We start from the raw sequence: 20,066 nt of genomic DNA on the forward strand, positions 1-20,066 counted from the left end.
CTCCAAACCATAGATCCATACTTCCAAAGCTCAATCCCTACGTAAAGTTGCAAACTTTACGTATAACTAAAGAGATCTAGGCTCAAAACATACTAGGGTTTGGTTTTAGGACAAAAGGGCTTCACCAACTACTCATCTCCTGATGCTTTATGACATAATGGACCATCCCAACAATAGATCTGAAGTGGCAACAACATATCTAAGCCCCCTAACCCGATTTGGGTCTCAAATAACCATAAAACCCCCAAATCTAATGGCAAAATAGATCTAGATGCAAAGAAGGGAAAATGGCAGCTAAATACCTCCAAGATGAACACAAACTGAAGTAGATCTCGAGCACACACCTCTCCTTTGAAGCAACCTTGTTGATCTACAAGCTCCTTTCCAAAGTTTCCTTCCTCCCAAGCTATTTCTCTCAAATGATGGAAGCTCACACGAAAAAATAGGGTTTACAGGTTCTCTGGGATGATATGGGGGCTGAGGGAGGGACATAACACCCTTTATATAGGATACAACTCCCGGAATTAGGGTTTTCCTCGCACAGACCAGACTCACCGAGTCACCTTGGCCGACTCGCCGAGTCGGTCACTTAGTCCCCGACCCGGATCCCGCTCTGACTCGCCGAGTTCCTCCTTGGACTCGTCGAGTCGCCTCTAAACATTAAGGTTTTCTTTCCTTTCTTGGCCTTCAAAACTTTGGGTGTTACAACTCTCCCCCACTTAAACTAAACTTCGTCCTTGAAGTTTTCTATGGCCCACCGCCTGCGATCTTCCTCTAATACCCTGCCAGTTATTCTAACACCAGCTGGGTACCTTCGCTGGTCTTCCGCCCGATCATTCTGACTAGCATCAATCCTTGCGGTTAATCATCTCGGGTCAACCCTAACCCTGAACATTCTGGAAACACAACTTACTCAACCGACAATCCTTCTGGTACTCTCCGAGTACTGCAATTGAACCTATAGGGGTTCACCCCTTCTTTCCTCATGCGATTCCCTTGCCTTCCCAAGGCAATGCTCCAAAAACAACTATTTCCTCTGACAATGTGAAGATCCTATCTTCACCATTCCATTATTCCCGCTAAATTCAGTACAGGTCATCACCGCCAGTAACCACTGACACTCCTCTCTTGACATAACTTGGTGTCGAGCATTCCTCGACTCAACTAACTAAGTTCCACCATAACCCGCTTTCCCGCACTACTACTGACTGGATATTTCTGCCTTTCCTCATCTGCCTTCCGAATGAACTGAGACTACTCTGGTCCCTACCAACCTATCGATATCTGGATTACCGGCTCCCATCGGTAGCTGGTCCCAACACCAACACTAGTCGCTCTCGGCGACTTCCAAAGAAACCTCGACTACCTATAACGGCTCAAACAATTCTGCCGCTTAGGCACTACAAACCTGGGATCCCCGATCCCCTAACTTGACACTAAGGTCCCTACCAGGTCCCACCTGCGCTGCTAAAACTCACGGGCCTTGCCCACGGGTCCCACCCGCCTCTATCCTTCTAGTCCCAATAGTCTATTCACCCTCGCTCGGGCCTCGCCCACGGGTCTCACCCAACTATATCCTGGAGCGGCCTCTCCCAAGGTCTCACCTTGCTAGGGCTATACAGGCAACTCCCTATCATCCTCATCCACTATCCATCCTGATCCCCATCTGATCACTAGGAAATAAGGGCCTCGCCCCAACTCCGCTAACGAAGCGACTAAGGAACGCTACGGCTTACCCATAGTCTTACATCACCATCCATTGCTGACTGCTAGTGAATGCTACGGCTGCCCCTTAGTCTTACAACACTTCCACCACTAACTGCTAATACGAAGGCACCCATGTGCCATTAGTTCTCAAGATCCTCATTCCGACTCCCTCGAGTCCTACGGGCGATCCACAACCTGAATTCCCAACCATGAACTAACCATTACCATCACACGCACTAGCTGATGGGGAGTTTCTCAAACTCCCAACCCTGAAATCCTCAATCCATCAAACGCTGTACTACCCCTTTCCTCCCCGGAGGTCATGCACTCATTCTGGGTCTGCGTGCTCCCTTCTGGGCACACTCGGAGGATTCTCCCCCACTTCAATCCTGCTTACCCCTTGCTACTCAATACTCAAAAGAAATCCCAATCCTTGCTACCATCCCACAATCAATCTGCTAAGGAACCCAAGCTTACCATAGCTAGGGATCTAGCCAATCCATCTCTGACACTACACAACCCCGATCTAGATAGACATACCAAGTCCCTCTCAAGCATGCTACAACTACTGCATCCTTCGAAACCTTCCTCAATAGAGAACATCCCCTAACTACCATATAAATAACCAAGGTATGCAGATGGCATATAACTCGACCATAATCAATCGCACATAAAATAAAATACTCATACCGATAATGATGCAGAACCATAACAATATAATCATGCACAAATAAAAGAACTGAAAAATGGAAATTGCATACCTGCAACGTCCGACGATGCTCGCGCCTCCAAGGTCGTCATCTGAAAAGCACTGCTCCCTACTGCAGGTGCCTCTACCCGGCCCTGACGGCCATCCGTGATCCTCAAGGTTGTAGGGGCGGGTGCCATCACCCGTCCTGCCGAAGACAAACTGGGGCACTGGGCCTTCTTGTGGCCCCGCTGGTTGCAGTGAAAACATATCAAGTCTGATCCCTGCGTGGCGGTAACAGTACAATCCCTGCTGAAATGACCAGTCCGACCGCACTTGAAGCAGCCAGACTCACCACCGCTACCACTCCTACACGCGCCCCCGTGCGCCCTGCCACACTTTCCGCACCGACTGCGGTCCTGATGATCCCTCGATCTCAAATCCGATCCCTTGGGCCTTTTGCCCGAACTCGTAGCTACTTGAACCTCATCTGGCTTCCTCTTCCGGATTTGCTCCAAATCAATCTCCCTTTCTCTAGCCCGAGAAATCATATCTTCCAGCGTCTTACAGCTGGATCTGCTCACGAACTCCCTGATGTCATCCCTCAACATCTCATGGTACCGAGCCTTCTTCATTTCCTCATCCGCGACATACTGCGGTACGAGGAGAGCCCTTTCCCTGAACTTGGCGGTGATCTCCGCCACAGTCTCAGTAGTCTGCGTCAAATCCTGAAACTCTCGTGCCAGCTGCTGCACCTCAATAATCGGCGAAAACTCCGCCCTGAACCTGGCCGAGAAATCGCTCCAAGTCATCGCGTCCAACGCGACATCATCCCCCAAGGCATGACCAATCTCCTCCCACCAATCCCTCGCTCTGTCCTTCAGAAGACAGGAAGTGAGTTTGACCTTGTCCCCCTTGGGACACTTGCTCGAACGAAAAGCGTTGGCAACATCAGCCAACCATCTGCTACTAGCAATGGGGTCCCTAGCCCCATGATAATCTGGTGCCCTGCAGGCTCTGAACTCTCGAAATGTCAGAGTACGCGCTCCCATCAATGCCATCATCTCAGTACGGAAGGCTCCCATCCTCTCATCCAAGATCTCCAGTATACCCTCCTTGACCGTGCCAAAGATCACAGGAGTCTGAGCTAGAATACTGCGCGTAACCTTAGCTGATATCAACTCTCTCATCCGATCCTCGAGCTGCTCGGCCCCTAAACCCGAGCCTGATCCCTCTCCGGCGCCTGATCCGTCCGCTGGTCTCTCTCGCAACGTCACCATGCTGAAACATATAACACAACCACTATCAGAATACTCATCACTGATGCGAGACCAAACACACCCTTCCAGGTCCCCGGTCTTGTCTCGGCCTTTCCCGAATCGAGTACGGATCCTCTGCTTTCAGTAGTACGGGCCCATACTACCTTCCACATCTATCCATACTTTCCTCAGGAATTGCTTTGACTCCACCAGGTCCCTTATCCACTAATACTGCTCCCAGCACTACCTCATCCAAGGCTTACCCTAGGGAAACCTCTGACTCAACTCAAACCAGTCCTCAGCTGCTGAAGGTCTCCTTGGGATGCCAATTAGCCATCACCTGGATACCGTCACATGTGACGAGGCTCAGATAATCCTTCAAGTAAAAGACTTGATCCTACAACGGTTGGACTCAGAAAAGAGCTGCGCAATAGGACCAAATCCAACACTCTGAGATTATTCAACCCGGATCACATGTGGCGTGTCGTATCCACCTAATGGCTGACTCCCATCGCTCAGAGTCCCACAATGCACAAAGCAAGCAGCATTCGGACAAGGGAAAATCTAACCATAACATACTCAAGCAATCAGATTCACATAGCAAGAATCTGAACTAGCATGCAACACAAATCATAACTCAGTCATAACCTAAACAGGCTATCCTACTACTGCCTAATCAGCTCTACTATGCAGCTCAAAAGCACAAATAATAGGCACATAAGGCATCATCCCTAGATCCTTAGTCCTATTCTAGCATGCTGTTCTATCAACTGATAATCATAACATAAACTTGTATGGGTATTTTGGGGTACTTACTTGAGCTTGGCTGATTGCATGCACCACACCCCTTTTTCTCTTTTCAAAATTCTTCTCTTTCTGGATTCTTTTTTTTTGCTTTTCTAAAACTATTTTTCGTTCTCAAAATTCTTTTTACAAAATTGTCTTTTCATTTTTGAAAACTGTTTATCCGACCCCTCAGTTTGAGTTAAGGCACACCCGAGAGTATGCCCGAATCCCTCAAACCAAGGCTCTGATACCAACTTGTAACGTACCAAAATTTAAGACCAAAAATTTCTTTTTAATAAAACATTACTTTAAGCAAAGACATCTTTCCAAAACATAATCTGAGTATGGGTTTTCAAAACACATGTTTATTATCAGAGTAAACATTCCCAGGCTGACTAATCTATGGTGTGTGCCATGCGATCACCCCGAGCTCCTCCCTCCGCTACCGGAAGTACCTGAAAACAAAACTAAAAACCATAAGCACGAAGCTTAGTGAGTTCCCCACCTTACCACATACCATGCATAACCACATACTGCACATACTGGGCCACGCCCGCTATCCGGGGCCTCGCCCCCTACTTCGGGCCTCGCCCGCTACAACGGCCCCGCCGCTCCAGGCCCCACCTGGCTTTGAGCCCCGCTCGGATACAGATCTGTTTCACTTAGGCCTCGCCTGTTACAGGGCCCCGCCCACTAACATATAACAACATATACACATATCACATAACATCACATAACCTAAACAAATGCTAACAGCTCTTGCTCTAAGGCCTCGCCTATCTCTGGGCCCCGCCCGTGTCCTGCTACTGATGAGTCATGGAACCTCGTCCATACTCCTGCTGTTAGTGAGATATGGGCCCAACCCACTCTCACTCCTTTCCTAACTTGGGCCTCGCCCATGGGCTGCTGCTACTCAGACGTGCAACACCATCCACACTCTGCTATTGGTGAGATACGGGACCTCGCCCACACTCACCTCCCTACCAGGCACATACAAGTATCACACAGACAACAAGTATAACTATCACATAAACCATCTCTTGGGCATCCGCCCTCTATCTTTGGACCTCGTCCGAATATCATACTAGCATACTGTGCCTAGGGCTAACCCTAGGTCTTCCACTCATAACTACATGGGCCGGCATTGTGGCCGTAGACCCATTCATACAAAGGGAAACTCACCTGATACTGCTGAACTGCTGCTGCAAATCCCCTTGACCGCCACCCGACCACTGACTCCGAACTGCTGCTCCACTAGCTCCCTGAGCTACTAATATCAACACATTACTTAATCTAACTGATCTTCAAAGGTCAACCAAGCCAACCCTTGCCAAAGTCAAAGTCCTGGTCAAAGTCAACCTTCCAGGTCAACCCTACTCGCCGAGTCCACTTACTGACTCGCCGAGTTCTTATGCTCAAAGTCCTTCCAATCGCGACTTGACTCGCCGAGTGAGTCCCTGACTTGCCGAGTCTACAGATTCCTGAATCTTGTCCTGACCAACTCACTGAGTCCTTGCTCGACTCGCTGACTCAAGTCTTAACTCGAAGGGTTTGGGACTACGCGACCTAACTCGCCGAGTCTAAGAACAGACTCGCCGAGTACCAGGCAATCTTCATCCAACTCGCCGAGTTGTTCATCTAACTCGCCGAGTGCAAGCCCAACATCATCCGACTCGACGAGCTGTTCATCCCACTCATCGAGTTCCTCTTCATCTTCATGCTACTTGCCGAGTCCACTCAAAGGACTCGCCGAGTCCATTCAGATCTCCAAACATGCAGAGGACTTTTGAGTCATGTAGGGACTCCAAACCATAGATCCATACTTCCAAAGCTCAATCCCTACGTAAAGTTGCAAACTTTACGTATAACTAAAGAGATCTAGGCTCAAAACATACTAAGGTTTGGTTTTAGGACAAAAGGGCTTCACCAACTACTCATCTCCTGATGCTTTATAACATAATGGACCATCCCAACAATAGATCTGAAGTGGCAACAACATATCTAAGCCCCCTAACCCGATTTGGGTCTCAAACAACCATAAAACCCCCAAATCTCATGGCAAAATAGATCTAGATGCAAAGAAGGGAAAATGGCAGCTAAATACCTCCAAGATGAACACAAACTGAAGTAGATCTCGAGCACACACCTCTCCTTTGAAGCAACCTTCTTGATCTACAAGCTCCTTTCCAAAGTTTCCTTCCTCCCAAGCTATTTCTCTCAAATGATGGAAGCTCACACGAAAAAATAGGGTTTACAGGTTCTCTGGGATGATATGGGGGCTGAGGGAGGGACATAACACCCTTTATATAGGATACAACTCCCGAAATTAGGGTTTTCCTCGCATAGACCAGACTCGCCGAGTCACCTTGGCCGACTCACCGAGTCGGTCACTTACTCCCCGACCCGGATCCCGCTCTGACTCGCCGAGTTCCTCCTTGGACTCGCCGAGTCGCCTCTAAACATTAAGGTTTTCTTTCCTTTCTTGGCCTTCAAAACTTTGGGTGTTACAGCTAAGATGGGGTTGGAAACTCTAATTAGGGTTTAGAAAACCCTAATATTGGATTTATGGGTTTGGACTTATCGGGACCCACATTTGGGCCATTGGACTTGGACTATGTATTAAGCCCAATCACACCATATGATTTATTTAGTAGAGTGGTGGACTTAATGGATTAAGTCCTTAATGGGTTAAGTGAGAAACACTTAACCCTAATTGTCATTTTATGTGAGACTCTAATTTCACTTGGGCCTTGAGTTGGGCCTTTCTTTTGGGTTTTAGTGACTGGGATATTGATGGGCCATCCAAGAACAATCATATGGATTATAATAATTTAATGTGCTTTAGGTTAAGGCCCATGTGAAGGTTTGTGCCCAAGCCATAGATGGGCCATAATTGGGCCTTTATGATTATGAGATATTGGGCATTAGAAATGCCAAATGTTTGGACTAGACTAAATGGTTGGGCCTTTGAATGAGACCATGTAAAGGTTGGGCCCAATTTGGAAAAGTGGGCCATATGTTGGGCTTTGGTCAATGGTTTGAATTTTGGGCCTTTAGATTGGGCCTTGGAATGAATAAAGTTGAGTTAGGGTAAAGTAGTCTTTTACCCCAAATATGGAGTTGTGGTTATGCATTGGAACCCAATTATTAATTGGGTATTGTTTGATGTTGGCAGTTCGGGAATCTGTTAACCAGCAGCTGGAAGTTCATCCGCGGGACTTCAGCAGTGCCAGATGAGTCTCCTCACCATACCAATGGGTCTAAGGCACCAATTCCGGCCCATTTTATGATATGTGATACACTAGCTGAAGTTGTATTATGTGGCATGTTAGCTGGTTATGTGATAGGGAGTATGCTAGTGATTATGTGGTATGCTAACTGATTATGTGGTACGTGATATGCTAGTGGTCTTTATGATACTTGCATGGAAGACCTCGGGGGGTTCCTGGGGCACTTAGGTGTAAGACCTTGTAGGGTTTCCACGAGATCCTATGTAATGACCTCGGGGGGTTCCCGAAGAACTAGGGTGTAAGACCTTGGAGGGTATCCATGGCATTCTTAGTTAAGACCATGTGGGAGTTCCCATGGCAATGGGCTAAGACCATGTGGGGGTTCCCATGGCACCCGGTGTAAGACCCTGGAGGGTTTCCAAGGCATTCTTATGTGTTTGCATGATTAGCTTATATGTTGGTATGTATGGTTTGATTGGTAGTTAGTGAAGACCATGTGAGGGTTCCCATGGCAGTGGGCTAAGACCCCAGAGGCTTTCTAGGGCACCCGGTGTAAGACCTTGGAGGGTTTCCAAGGCTTCCCTATATGTCTATATGCATGAATGGTGTAGTTGATATGATTTACGTGAGTATGTGAATAAGACCTTGGAGGGTTTCCATGACATCTTTATATGTGTATATGCATGCTTATGCGATTGTTACGGTTTATGTAGCTATTATAGCTTATATGGATTATGTGGTTATGTGGATTGTGTGGGGTATGCTCTGGGGAACTCACTAAGCTTCGTGCTTACAGTTTTGTTTATGGTTCAAGGTATCATCGATTTGGAAAAGAAGGGCTCGGATTGATCACAGTGCACACACCTATAATTTCCGCAATGAATGATGTTGGGATAAACTCTGATAAATATTTTACTTAATGATGATTTGAAATGTTTAAAATAAATGGTATCAATGCTTTAGCTACATTTAAAAATGAAATTTTTACCCTTGATTTTTGGATCGTTACACCTCTAACATCCCATCGTAATTGGAAAAACTCATACTTACATGCCAAATCTCTAGCTATACATAAAAATAAATTTCTACTAATACGAAAATGTTTTTCAAATTTCGATAGATCATATAAATTATCAACGGCAAAATAATCACGTACCAAAAGTTCATGTGGCGCCTCTCGATCCCGGTTGATCCATTTTTAATGCTTTTTCTTGACGTTTGAACTTTCGCCTCTCTCACGTACCATGTCTCGTGTCGTGGATAACAACGTATGCAAAATGAAACCATCATCAGAATCATCATCATCAGATGACGAAGAAACTGAACCTGAAAAATTATCCATTTTTTAGTTGAATGTGTGTGTTTGTTTTGAAATAATATGGATTTGTTTTAGTGAAAATAATGTGTAAAATGAATGTATATATAGAGAGAATTTGAAAAAAAAAGATTTTTTTAATTCATAAACAGTCAAAAAGAGAGCAGTAATGGTTCGAAATTAAATTGGCCAAAGAAAACATCCGTCTTCGCCCGTCTTCCCCCCACGTCACCAGGGGGTCCACGTCAGACCCCACACGTGCTTCTTGGACCATACTGGAAAGCCTTACACCTTCACGCTAACTAAAATACTGAAGTTTCTTGGAAATTTGAATAAAGAAAGGTATCTATTTGTCTTTCACAATTTCAATTTGAGTTACTTATTTTTTCAAAATGGGGGGTTTGTTTTATTATTTTAATATTTTTCATAACATTCCTTTTTGGTTACAAATATTTTGATTTGGAAGTGCAGTAACTAGATTCAATTGATAGGACTAATCCTCATGACTGATTTGAAGTTGTATCTAATGTGGTTAATGATATATTCCTACCCCGTGTCCACAACTGACATTTTCGGCTAAGTTTTCTTCTCCATTCTTAGTAACAGGTTAGCAAAAAAAACATATTTTAATTTTATTTTAGATTTAGTATATAGTGATGTGAGGTTCAATTTATTTGCTTCCTTGGGTTATAAATTAAAAGAATAATCTTTATTGGTAAATGCTATTTTAACCAAGTTTTGTCTCCGAAAGATTCTATAGAACAATGTTGAATTTCCTCCAGAGGAGAAGGTCAATATTTGGTTTTTTTGTTATTGTTCTTTAGTATTGTATGTAAAGCTACCACAATGTTTTCAAATGGTATTCAAAGATCTTTCTGCAAAATGTACTCTTCAAGGAAATAATAGATAAAATAAACTTTATTTGACCCGTACAATGGATTTAGCTGTTTGAAGTCAATTGCTGACATTTTTTTCTCATTTTCATCGTAATTGATGTTGATGACATTTAGTCCTTTACAGGTTGGGAACACAAAACATTAGCAGGTTCCATCATCAATGAATTGAAGGAAAGAAGACTCAAGATGATTTTGAACTAACCCTCTTGCCCTAAATCCCTAATTTCCCATGTATAGGTAAACCGTATATTGATTTCACATACAAATCTTATGCCATCTTCTTGAATTTATTTTTATTGTTGCTCTTAATTTTTTATTTTTGTAGATAAATTTACTTGTTGAGTTACAAAAAAGAACTAGGGTTTAATCAAAACAATTAAACGCACTTTTGGTTTTTCAATATGGAAATCACATCGAGACATGTCTCTTAAATTGAGGTTTCTTTCTCTATGTCAGTGTGTTGTTTTAGGGAGAGAGATAATTTGAGGTTTGAGTAATGTGATCCATGGTTCTAACAACCATAGATAAATATTTTCACCTAAGTTAAACTAACATTCATTCAATTAAGAAACCTAACAACTAAAATTTGATTTTCAACAAGAGATAGATTTTAGGTTGTTAGACGCATCAGATAACAACAATTGCCTTCCCCCTCACGCCTACATCTGGTTGTAAGTTGTCTTCTTTCATGCTTAACCTCCCCTCATCCTTTACTGAGCATAACATGACACTCTGGTTCCAAAAGCAAATGGTACGGCATACCTCTTGTATTTGTTATATTACCGTTTCCTAACCTTTTCAAAACTTTTTATATCTATTTTACCATGAGATTTGTAATATTTTAATCCATTAATTTTTTAGTTCAGATGTAATATGTTGTCAAATTTTCAGATAGAGGAAGGAAACTGATGGTGATACAAGTATTTGGGAAGCTCAAAATTTTTACTTTATTAACCAGGGTATCTACTAAGCAGTACAACCTGAATCTTTGTAGGTTGTGCTTGAAGGTAATACCTCTTTATTATTTTTATTTTTTTGCATTAAATATCTGAAATAGTAAATAAGGAAAAGTCCAATACATTTGCATTTTCATTGTAATTTGTTTGTAATGGCAGTCGTTCAAATGGAGATATTCCCCGCTAGCAAACTATTGAATATTTTCCATATAATGTGAACTCATAGTAAAGTCTTCCTGACAGTTTAGCATAGAAAGTTCACAAGTCAATGATTTAAAGAGCATTAAGAAACTTGGAATTCTTCCCCATGACATTTTAAAATAAGTCCATTTTTTCCTTTCATGATGCATGGATGTTGAATGTTTATATAGTGTTTTGCCTCTCAAGAGAATTAGCATCTATTGATTTTTTTTTTCATTTTTGACCTTATTAATATTTTTATCTGTTGATATTACCCATTTTTTTTTAAACCTACAATATAGCTGAACGAAAAGGAGACATTCTGGCAATTGGTGTCGCAAAAAAAGAGATATAAATGATAGAATTCAAACTACCAAAATGTTGTCCTATAAGAAGCTTGATTTTCAGATGGATGATTTATTAATAGGAAAATATACTGGGGAATGTTAGACACATATATCACCACACCGAATAACAAAATAAAGATGAAAAACATTAAATAAATATTATTAACAACACAAAAATGTAATAGAATTTCTATAAATCATTCTCAATTTTTGCATTTTTTTTTGTTGTTGAAGCGTTGTATTTAGCCAAAACGTTGTTATAGTTACATATGATTTCCAAAGTATAATGTTTGTGTGTGAATAAGCCTATGTGTTTATTATTATAGCATTGTACTTTGCGTTTCGTTTATGTTGTAGCAAAGTACTTTTCTAACTGTTATATGATCAGTTTTTTTTGGGTACTTTGCAGGTGAATTTGCTAAAAGCAACGTTAAATGTGGGCTTCTCTCCCATATGTCTAAATGAACAAATTTTAACACATTTGAAACCCTTTAATATTATACATTTCATAACATTTTTAAAATTCCAATATTACCCTTTGTGATCCTCTTAAATTCACTAGTGTGTGTGTGTATATATATATATATATATATATATATATATATATATATATATATATATATATATATATATATATATATATATATATATATATAAAGCTAGGTTTAAATGTTTCCAACAACTATTGTGTGCATGTCTGCACCAATGAGAATTCAGGAAATAATAAATCATTAAATACATTAAAAAGGGTATAACAGTAAACTTGGTATATCTAATTATGGTAAAAAATAATTCAATTAATCTCTCCTTAATTAGTTAAACCCTACCAAACCAACATCCCTTTATCAGTCGGCCGCCGATCACAAAATCATCTCATCTCAAAATAATTTCTCGAGGATTTCTTGTAGGAGAATGGAAATTCTAATTGATTCAGTAGGAGTGGTTTGTTAGGGATCAGAAGGAAAATATAATCGAAGATTTATGATGGAGAAGGCAGATCAGCACCGAAAATTGTATAAACGTATGCGATTATGGGAGTTAGCTGATCAATATGTTGCAGAACCCATTGATGGATCATCTGGTTCATGTTTGGTTGTTAATTGTGATGGCTCCATGACGCTTGTTGGTTTGTGTTTTTAATCTTAATTTTTCTAAACATTCATAACTTTTTGCTTCGATTGTCAATATGCTCGGTTGAAGTTTCTCGTCTGTGTGCCAACTCACCAATTGAAACATATATCTTACTTTCTTTTTTGTCCATTTCCATTGACTCTTCATCACTCTTTTACTTTAATTCAATTTTAGTATATTATAGATTGTCTGCACTCAATTTCTTAATTCAAGTTCAATATAGTTGCATTTTATTTTTAAATGGGCATACAACTTAGACGATAAAAAATCTACAGGAGATGTGTGACAACCCAAAATTTCTATCTCGTAAAGCCAATCAATTCAATCAAAAGTCAGACTCCTTTCTACTATTTTTTAGCATTCTTAAGGGTCTGTTCGAGTGTTCTAAGCCTAGTGCATCCAAGGTGTGGGTGTGGGGATGTGTTCACTTAAGTTTGTCGAGTTGAAATCGTTCGGAAACTCCATCACAAGGAGTTCACGGCCGCAAACTCGGGTTTACGGCCGTAAACTCCAAGCTGGTCGTGAACCCCTTCCCTTAAGTATCATTTTCTTTCATTTTCTCCTTATTCCTCCTATCTTCAAAGCTGAAACTCGAGTTTTCTCTCGACTATCATCAAGAACACTTCCATTGTTCTTCAAAGTTGTAAGTATTTCCTTCATTGTGAGTTAATATCTTTCACATTTAAGTGAAACACTTTGACTTCATCCATAAATCCAACTCTTTTGACATAGATCTTCAAATCTTCATCCATTTCACCAAGAACACCAAGAACACACACTTGCTCTTGGTGGCCGTAAACACCCCAAAGCTTCCAAATCGTAAGTATTCCTTCTATGATCTTGTTACCCATTAGAATCACTAGACTTACAACCTGGAAACAACCATTTTATGCATGATCTTCAAGATTTTATGGCCGTAAACTCTTCTTATGGCCGTAAACCCTTCAACAGTTCATAGTTTGGCCGAAAACCCTTCTTGGATTACTAGATGAGACCGTGAACACTTCAAAAATGCAAGTTAGGACCGAAAACACCCCATAAGATCAAGCATTTACGGCCGTAAACAAACCCAGGGCCGTAAAAACGCTTAAGTGTGGCCGAAAACTCCCTTTTATCAATCATATGTGATTGATACACTCCATTGTGAGTGATATCTAGTTCCTAAGGGTGTTTCCCATACATGGTTAGTTGTTATGTACACTAATAGTATACATATATGTGTTATTATATGTTTATTAGGATCTGTTTGTGCTCATGATTTCACTTGGCATACTTAGCATCCTAAATCAATCTTTCGGTCTAACCACTCACTGCAGGTGAGTTCATACCCTTACAATCAACTTTTTACATGTTTTTAAAATGCTTTTAGGGGGGGATACAAGTTGAAACACAATTGAATTGTGTTTAGTTATACATCGAATTCTTGCAAACATAAGAACTTTACCGTTTTAAACATTGTTAAACTTCATGTCAAAACCCTTTTTAAAAATTACTTATAAAACTCCTTTACTTTCAAAATCATATTCATATAGATATTTAAGTATAAATATGCTTTAATGGACTTAAGACTATTGTTAATGACCTTGACTCTTGTTCCTTGTTTGGTTGTGGGCTTAGGGTAGGATACACTAGTCCGACGGTCGATTAACTCATAATTATACATGCTAAATACCTATAGGAATATTAAATCTTGCCTTTAAAGTTATACTTAACTCAATTATACAAGCTGAGTAATTGAGTCTTTCCTACAAGTCAGTTACAAAACAAACGTACTAGTAAAGTAGTTATTTTATACAATATTACTGCACACTTTTATTTTTTCTCATTACATTCGTATTGTGATATTCCCACATAAAGGGTAATACAAACTATTTCCTAGTAAACGATAGTCATAACTTTGGGAAAACATACATTTTTATAGATAAACAAACATACAAAATAGTCGGGTCTGGGTAGAAGATTACTTTCCATTTTAATAGAAAATATAGGATTTTCTAGGAGATATACAAACAGTTTTCATCAAACACTTACAAATATTTTCATGAAACTAATACAAGTATTTGATACTAAAATACTTATGAACTCACCATCTTAAATGCTGATCTACTCTTTCAAAATAACTTGTATCCTCAGGTCACCAGTAGACAGGTACATATGGCCAGGTTTTGCGAAGACGGAGCTTATTCAAGACTCGTCTTATTCTTTTTGATACATTCATTTTTTTTGGTGTCATTTAAACTTTACAAAAGAGCACATGTATTAACTATTATTATTAATGCAATGGATGTTGTTGCTTGATTTACTATTGTGCATTGTTATGATACTGTACATGACGTCCTCCGCCCCAGAACGTTTCCGCTATTCCGGTTTTGGGGTGTGACAAGATGTTTGATAGGCTCTCTTCCTGAGACCTTGTTTACCTTTTTATAATATTTTTGTTTATTTCATTATACTGTAAGCTGCTATTAAGTTTAAATTTCTGACCTTGATTCCCCCTCTTCATTTTCTAGTTTAAAGTCCTAGGAGATTGTCTCAGAAGCATATTATATTAGAAGGTGAGACTGAGTTTTTATGTCAATCGTATATATGTATGCACATCTGATATAAAATACATCTTTGTAGTTATTCATTCAAAATACATCTTTGTGTTAACATGATCTTTTCCTGCATTTATATTTCAAATGTTTTGTTCGTTGAGTATATTCTTGATAATACAAATTTTTTAAGAATATTCAAAACCATTCTACAAGAATAGTTTATTATGTAAGAATATTATTGCTGTATTCTGATAGAATTGTAGTTAATTAGTTATATGTTTAATGTGCAGTTGTTACAAGTGTATCACTACAAAATATTTGACAATGAATTTGTGATATAAATGGCTTGAAGAATAGCTTGAAGACCTGATGGGAAAGGCTCCTTGTATAAAATCATTCTCATGCAATACAATTCTGACATAATGCCAATCTCACAAAATGTGAATCTCCTAGAATGCTAGCATATTTTGAAGTGGCTTAGAGGTCAAACATACACAAGACATTTAGAAACGAAACAAGAAAATGAATGAGGATTCTTTCAAGAATGCCGATATTTTTTTGCAAGAGATTTCAAGAACAAACGTAATTTATGTTCATAGTTGTATCCTTTAAGAATGAATGTAATTACTTATTCTAAACTATTAAACTTCGTTTTATATAAAATTTGTATTTATTAAAAATTATTTGTGTTCATAGCTGTATACCATTCTGACAGAATTACATAATATCATTCTAACAAAATAATATTCTGATAGGAAAAATCGGTTTTTGTTTACAAATTACGTTTGAAATTGAATTAATTTAAAAAAAAAAAATCAGATTTTTTAAATCAAAATCATTAATTATCCCATAAATCTCGATTTTTCCTCTTTTAAATTTGTCTCAATTGACTAAAATGTCCTTATGCTAAAATTTGTATGATTATATGGTACATATTACCCTATTGTAATATCATACACCTTCAGATCATGATCTTTGATTCTATTCAATCCGATAGTCTAGATCTGTGCATTCTGGCACACAATAGTTAGTAGGAAAAAATAACCCAAGCCTATATATATATATATATATATATATATATATATATATATATATATATATATATATATATATATATATATATATATATATATATATATATATATAAACAATTTGATATATATCCTTACCCATTCAACCATTTTCTCCATACAAGAATTAATTGGGAAAAAACGAAACCACCCTAAGTAGGCATGGATGTCATCATATCTTTTATCCAATACTTGTTAAAAAAATACGTTCCAAGCTCTGCAAAACTTCTTCACTTGAAGGTCTGGCCTCACGATTTGTAGCTACACATCTTGTTGCAAGTGCAACACATTCAAAAGCACCTTGAAGAGGGTAATTTTGATTAAGACATTGATCTATTATATCTTTTATCTTTCCTCTATCTGCTAGAAATGGCCTTGCCCATTTTACCAATGTGAACCCAAACTTTGGTTCCCATGCCCGTTGGCCTGTTAGGGTTTCAAATAACACCACTCCAAAACTATAGATGTCACTCTTCACAGTCAACTGACCTATTGTTTAGAACCACAAATAGAGAGATTAACTTTTGGAACCGGCCATTACACTTGGCTATTAAAAACTTGTTGAAAATAAACCATCGTTTTTCTTAAAATTTGGAATCCAGTAAAAATTACAAATAATGCATGTTCCCATAATTTATCAAAGAGGGCAGTTCTTATGCTTTGTAAGAACGATTTGTTTTGCAACAAAAACAAAACACGATTGTTGTTAGGTAAGTGGAGTCATAGATTGTCACTCCAACATATATAAATATAAAGACAAATGGGAATGTGTCATGTGAAACACTAACAAGTGTAATTTGTAAAGGTTTACTCGTTCAAATATCACTTTGTGATAACCTACCAGTACGTTGATCCCTTTGGTCAAGATAACGTAAGGTATCCATGTCATGTTTAGTAGTATCAACTTCCACATCATTGAAATCCGGGATTTTAGGGCGAAATTTAGCCAAACCAAAATACCCCAACTTTGCATTAGAGTTCTGGTATAAGAATAAATTGTTAGCTTTTATGGCACAAAACCAAAAGAATCGCCACTAAAAAACATAAGTAGCTTAATAGTACCTGATCCAGAAATATATTAAAGGTTTTGATACCACCGTGTATGACTTGTTCTGGCGACGAGTGCATATACGCAAGTCCACGGGCTACCCCTATCATTATCATAAGGCGTGTTTCCCATGAAAGTGGTGCGACAACATCTGGTACACGGGCAATATTATTCATGTCATATCAGCGTTTTAGTAAAAATAATTCAAAAATAGTTTTTGAGAAAGATTTAAGTATATTACCCCCGAACAAGAAACGACTAAAATTTTGGTTTTGCATGTTTGTGTAATTGTAAACAAGCAAGCAATCAAGCCTGTTAACATCGCCGTATCCCAAGAGACTAATAATATTTGGGTGAGCCAACCGTCCTAAGCTAGCCACAACCGCCTGATCTTGCAAAATTTTAAGTTATATTCCGCAAAAAGATTCTTCATGAAACCGTTTTGGGTGATTCTTAACTCAACATTTTCATATAGGATTAAATCGAAGATATAACAACATACTTATATTTATTTGTTTGTTATAGCATCCTACTTTCATTTCTTTTTATTACATTACTGTGCTTTGAGAAATCTAACTGGTTATTGCAAAAATTAAACACTATAAACTAATATAAAAGGAGAACCAAGACATAGAGTCCAACAGTTTTGGATGGAAATCTAAATTTCTTTCTTGACAATAGATGGAATTATATATATATATATATATATATATATATATATATATATATATATATATATATATATATATATATATATATATATATATATATATATATATATATATACTTACCTCCCATTCTGGAAGACCTTCATTGTACTTTTTAACAGCAACAGTAATTCCAACACCCTTTGTTGATGGGGCGAATGTTTTCTTGTCAACCCAACCTAAGAACACCTCAGAATAACCATCCCTATCAACGAGCATATCTTGACTAAAGTTTTTTGTGATCTTTTCCAAATCAGAGAAGTTAAATACATTCAAACTTGGAACAGAAACCACTGAATCTTTGTTGTCCTTGCTATTACTTGATAGCCTCGACTCATTATTGGCTAAGGCATATGAATACAAACAGATTCAGTATAACCTCTAAATAACCTTCTGCTAATATATACAACGTTGGACACACAAAAATTTAAAGAATCTATACACGCAGTTAGGAGGTTGAAATACCAGAGTTCTCGCCATGAAACGGGAAGGGAAATATATCAAGCATTCTTCCGTATATCGTTCTCCCAGATGAATTATCGGTTTTCTGTTGTAAGGTCAGTACAGAATCAAGAGCAACCACAACCTCAGCCATTGCAGGTCGCTGCTTTGGATTATTGTGCAAACATCTCTCTGCAATTCGAAGAAACTCCTTCAAACATTTTTGTGATATTTGATCCCTTATGCCAGAGTCAATTATACTCTTTAAACTTCCTTGTTTTATTGATTCTTGAACAAATGGCACTAAACCCCATTGCTCCTCATCAAGACTTCTATCCACTGCACGCTTCCGACACAACACTTCCAACAAAACCACCCCAAAAGAATACACATCAGATTTCCTAGTCAGCCTTCCAGTTGTGAAATAATTTGGATCAAGATACCCAAAGGTGCCTTTAACAAGTGTCTTGACATAAGTAGATGGCTTATTGGTTACACCTATTTTGGACAACCCGAAGTCTGAGATTTTAGCTGCCCAGTTGTCTTGTAATAAAATATTAGAGCTCTTGACATCACGATGTATGACACCAAACTCAATCCCAGTACCTGTGTGTAAGTAATCTAACCCACGAGCAGTACCTATACAGATTTTGAGTCGTTGAAGCCAAGAAAGAGGGGTTCCAAGTTTATGGAGGTGGTCTTCGAGGGTTCCATTGGGCATGTATTCATAGATGATGATCATCTCTTTCTCGTGATTACAGTAACCAAACAAAGACACGAGATGACAGTGACGCAACTTGGAAAGCATCTTAACTTCCGCCCAGAACTCGGATGCACCTTGAGAGGACATGGAATCCAGTCGTTTAAATGCAGCAACAACAACACTTGATCCATTAATAACATTGCCTTTGAAAACTTTTCCAAATCCCCCATGTCCGATTACTAATGATTCACTGAAGTTACCGGTTGCTAAGAGAATCTCAGAAAATTCGAAGGGACGACATGGTTGTGACCATTCTATGGAGGAGGAGGAGGAGGAGGAGGAGGTAGAGGGCTGAGATTCATTGCCTTCGGCCATGATTATTGATGATGTAGAAGCCGAAGCAGTAGTTTCATATATGATGGTGAAGCTAGCTTTGTCAACTACTATATTCCGATAGATAAATATAAAACTACATCAATTTGGTTAATATTTTGTCTAACCAATATCGTTTATAGTAGAAAACTCATTTTCTTCCTCTAAAGAGAGGCGAGGTCAACTCGCTCCAAAAGCTTTGTATTCCAATGTAAGAAATGGTCTTAAGTTATTGCTGTTATATTATTATTATTATTATTATTATTATTATTATTATTATTATTATTATTATAGTTTATTCTACTACATTTATTTATTGATTATCAAAACACCATTGACTTTTCATTGAGTTGTTTTCAAATTTAAACTATTATTTGCTTAATTAAAAGAACGTTAGCAATACCATGTCCATTGTTGATATAGCGAGTCTCACGTCATATATAAGATTAAAAAAATTAATTAAAAAAGAAACCAAAATAGGCAACCTTCAAAGAAAGTATGCTGTTATCATTTCTTAAAGACTTATTATTTTTACATTTTTTTAGAAAGTCTGAGTTAATATATGCATGTGATTGAATCAAAGACTTTTTTGTTAGAAATTCTTTGTTAGACACATTGTTAATCAATTAGGCTAGCTCCAACTTGTATTATTTTTACATGGAAGTTACTATATCACAATGGGTCATACTGAGA

The 20,066-nt window shown here is 38.7% G+C and overlaps 1 protein-coding gene and 1 long non-coding RNA gene across 3 annotated transcripts; one reads left to right on the plus strand and one right to left on the minus strand.

Annotated features, from left to right (window-relative positions):
* Positions 1–9,661: 9,661 nt before the first annotated feature.
* On the plus strand, positions 9,662–11,910 carry LOC111914010 (uncharacterized). 2 transcript variants are annotated; one of them, XR_002857671.2, is made up of 4 exons: positions 9,662–9,775; positions 10,006–10,118; positions 10,773–10,888; positions 11,774–11,910. It is a non-coding gene; the product is annotated as an uncharacterized LOC111914010 (long non-coding RNA). The 2 variants fall into 2 exon arrangements; XR_002857670.2 differs by lacking the exon at positions 9,662–9,775 and having other exon boundaries at positions 9,784–10,118.
* A 4,278-nt stretch (positions 11,911–16,188) lies between these two features.
* LOC111914007 (receptor-like protein kinase HERK 1) lies at positions 16,189–19,525 on the minus strand. Its single transcript, XM_023909745.3, has 6 exons — positions 18,323–19,525; positions 17,942–18,201; positions 17,392–17,536; positions 17,165–17,301; positions 16,944–17,082; positions 16,189–16,591 (listed from the first exon to the last, which is right to left on the minus strand). The coding sequence occupies exons 1-6, from the start codon at positions 19,374–19,376 to the stop codon at positions 16,284–16,286; spliced, it is 2,043 nt and encodes a 680-aa protein (XP_023765513.1). The 5' UTR covers positions 19,377–19,525; the 3' UTR covers positions 16,189–16,283.
* Between the last annotated feature and the right edge of the window lie 541 nt (positions 19,526–20,066).

This window comes from Lactuca sativa, chromosome 7 (assembly GCF_002870075.4).
Source record: "Lactuca sativa cultivar Salinas chromosome 7, Lsat_Salinas_v11, whole genome shotgun sequence".
NCBI lineage: Eukaryota > Viridiplantae > Streptophyta > Magnoliopsida > Asterales > Asteraceae > Lactuca > Lactuca sativa.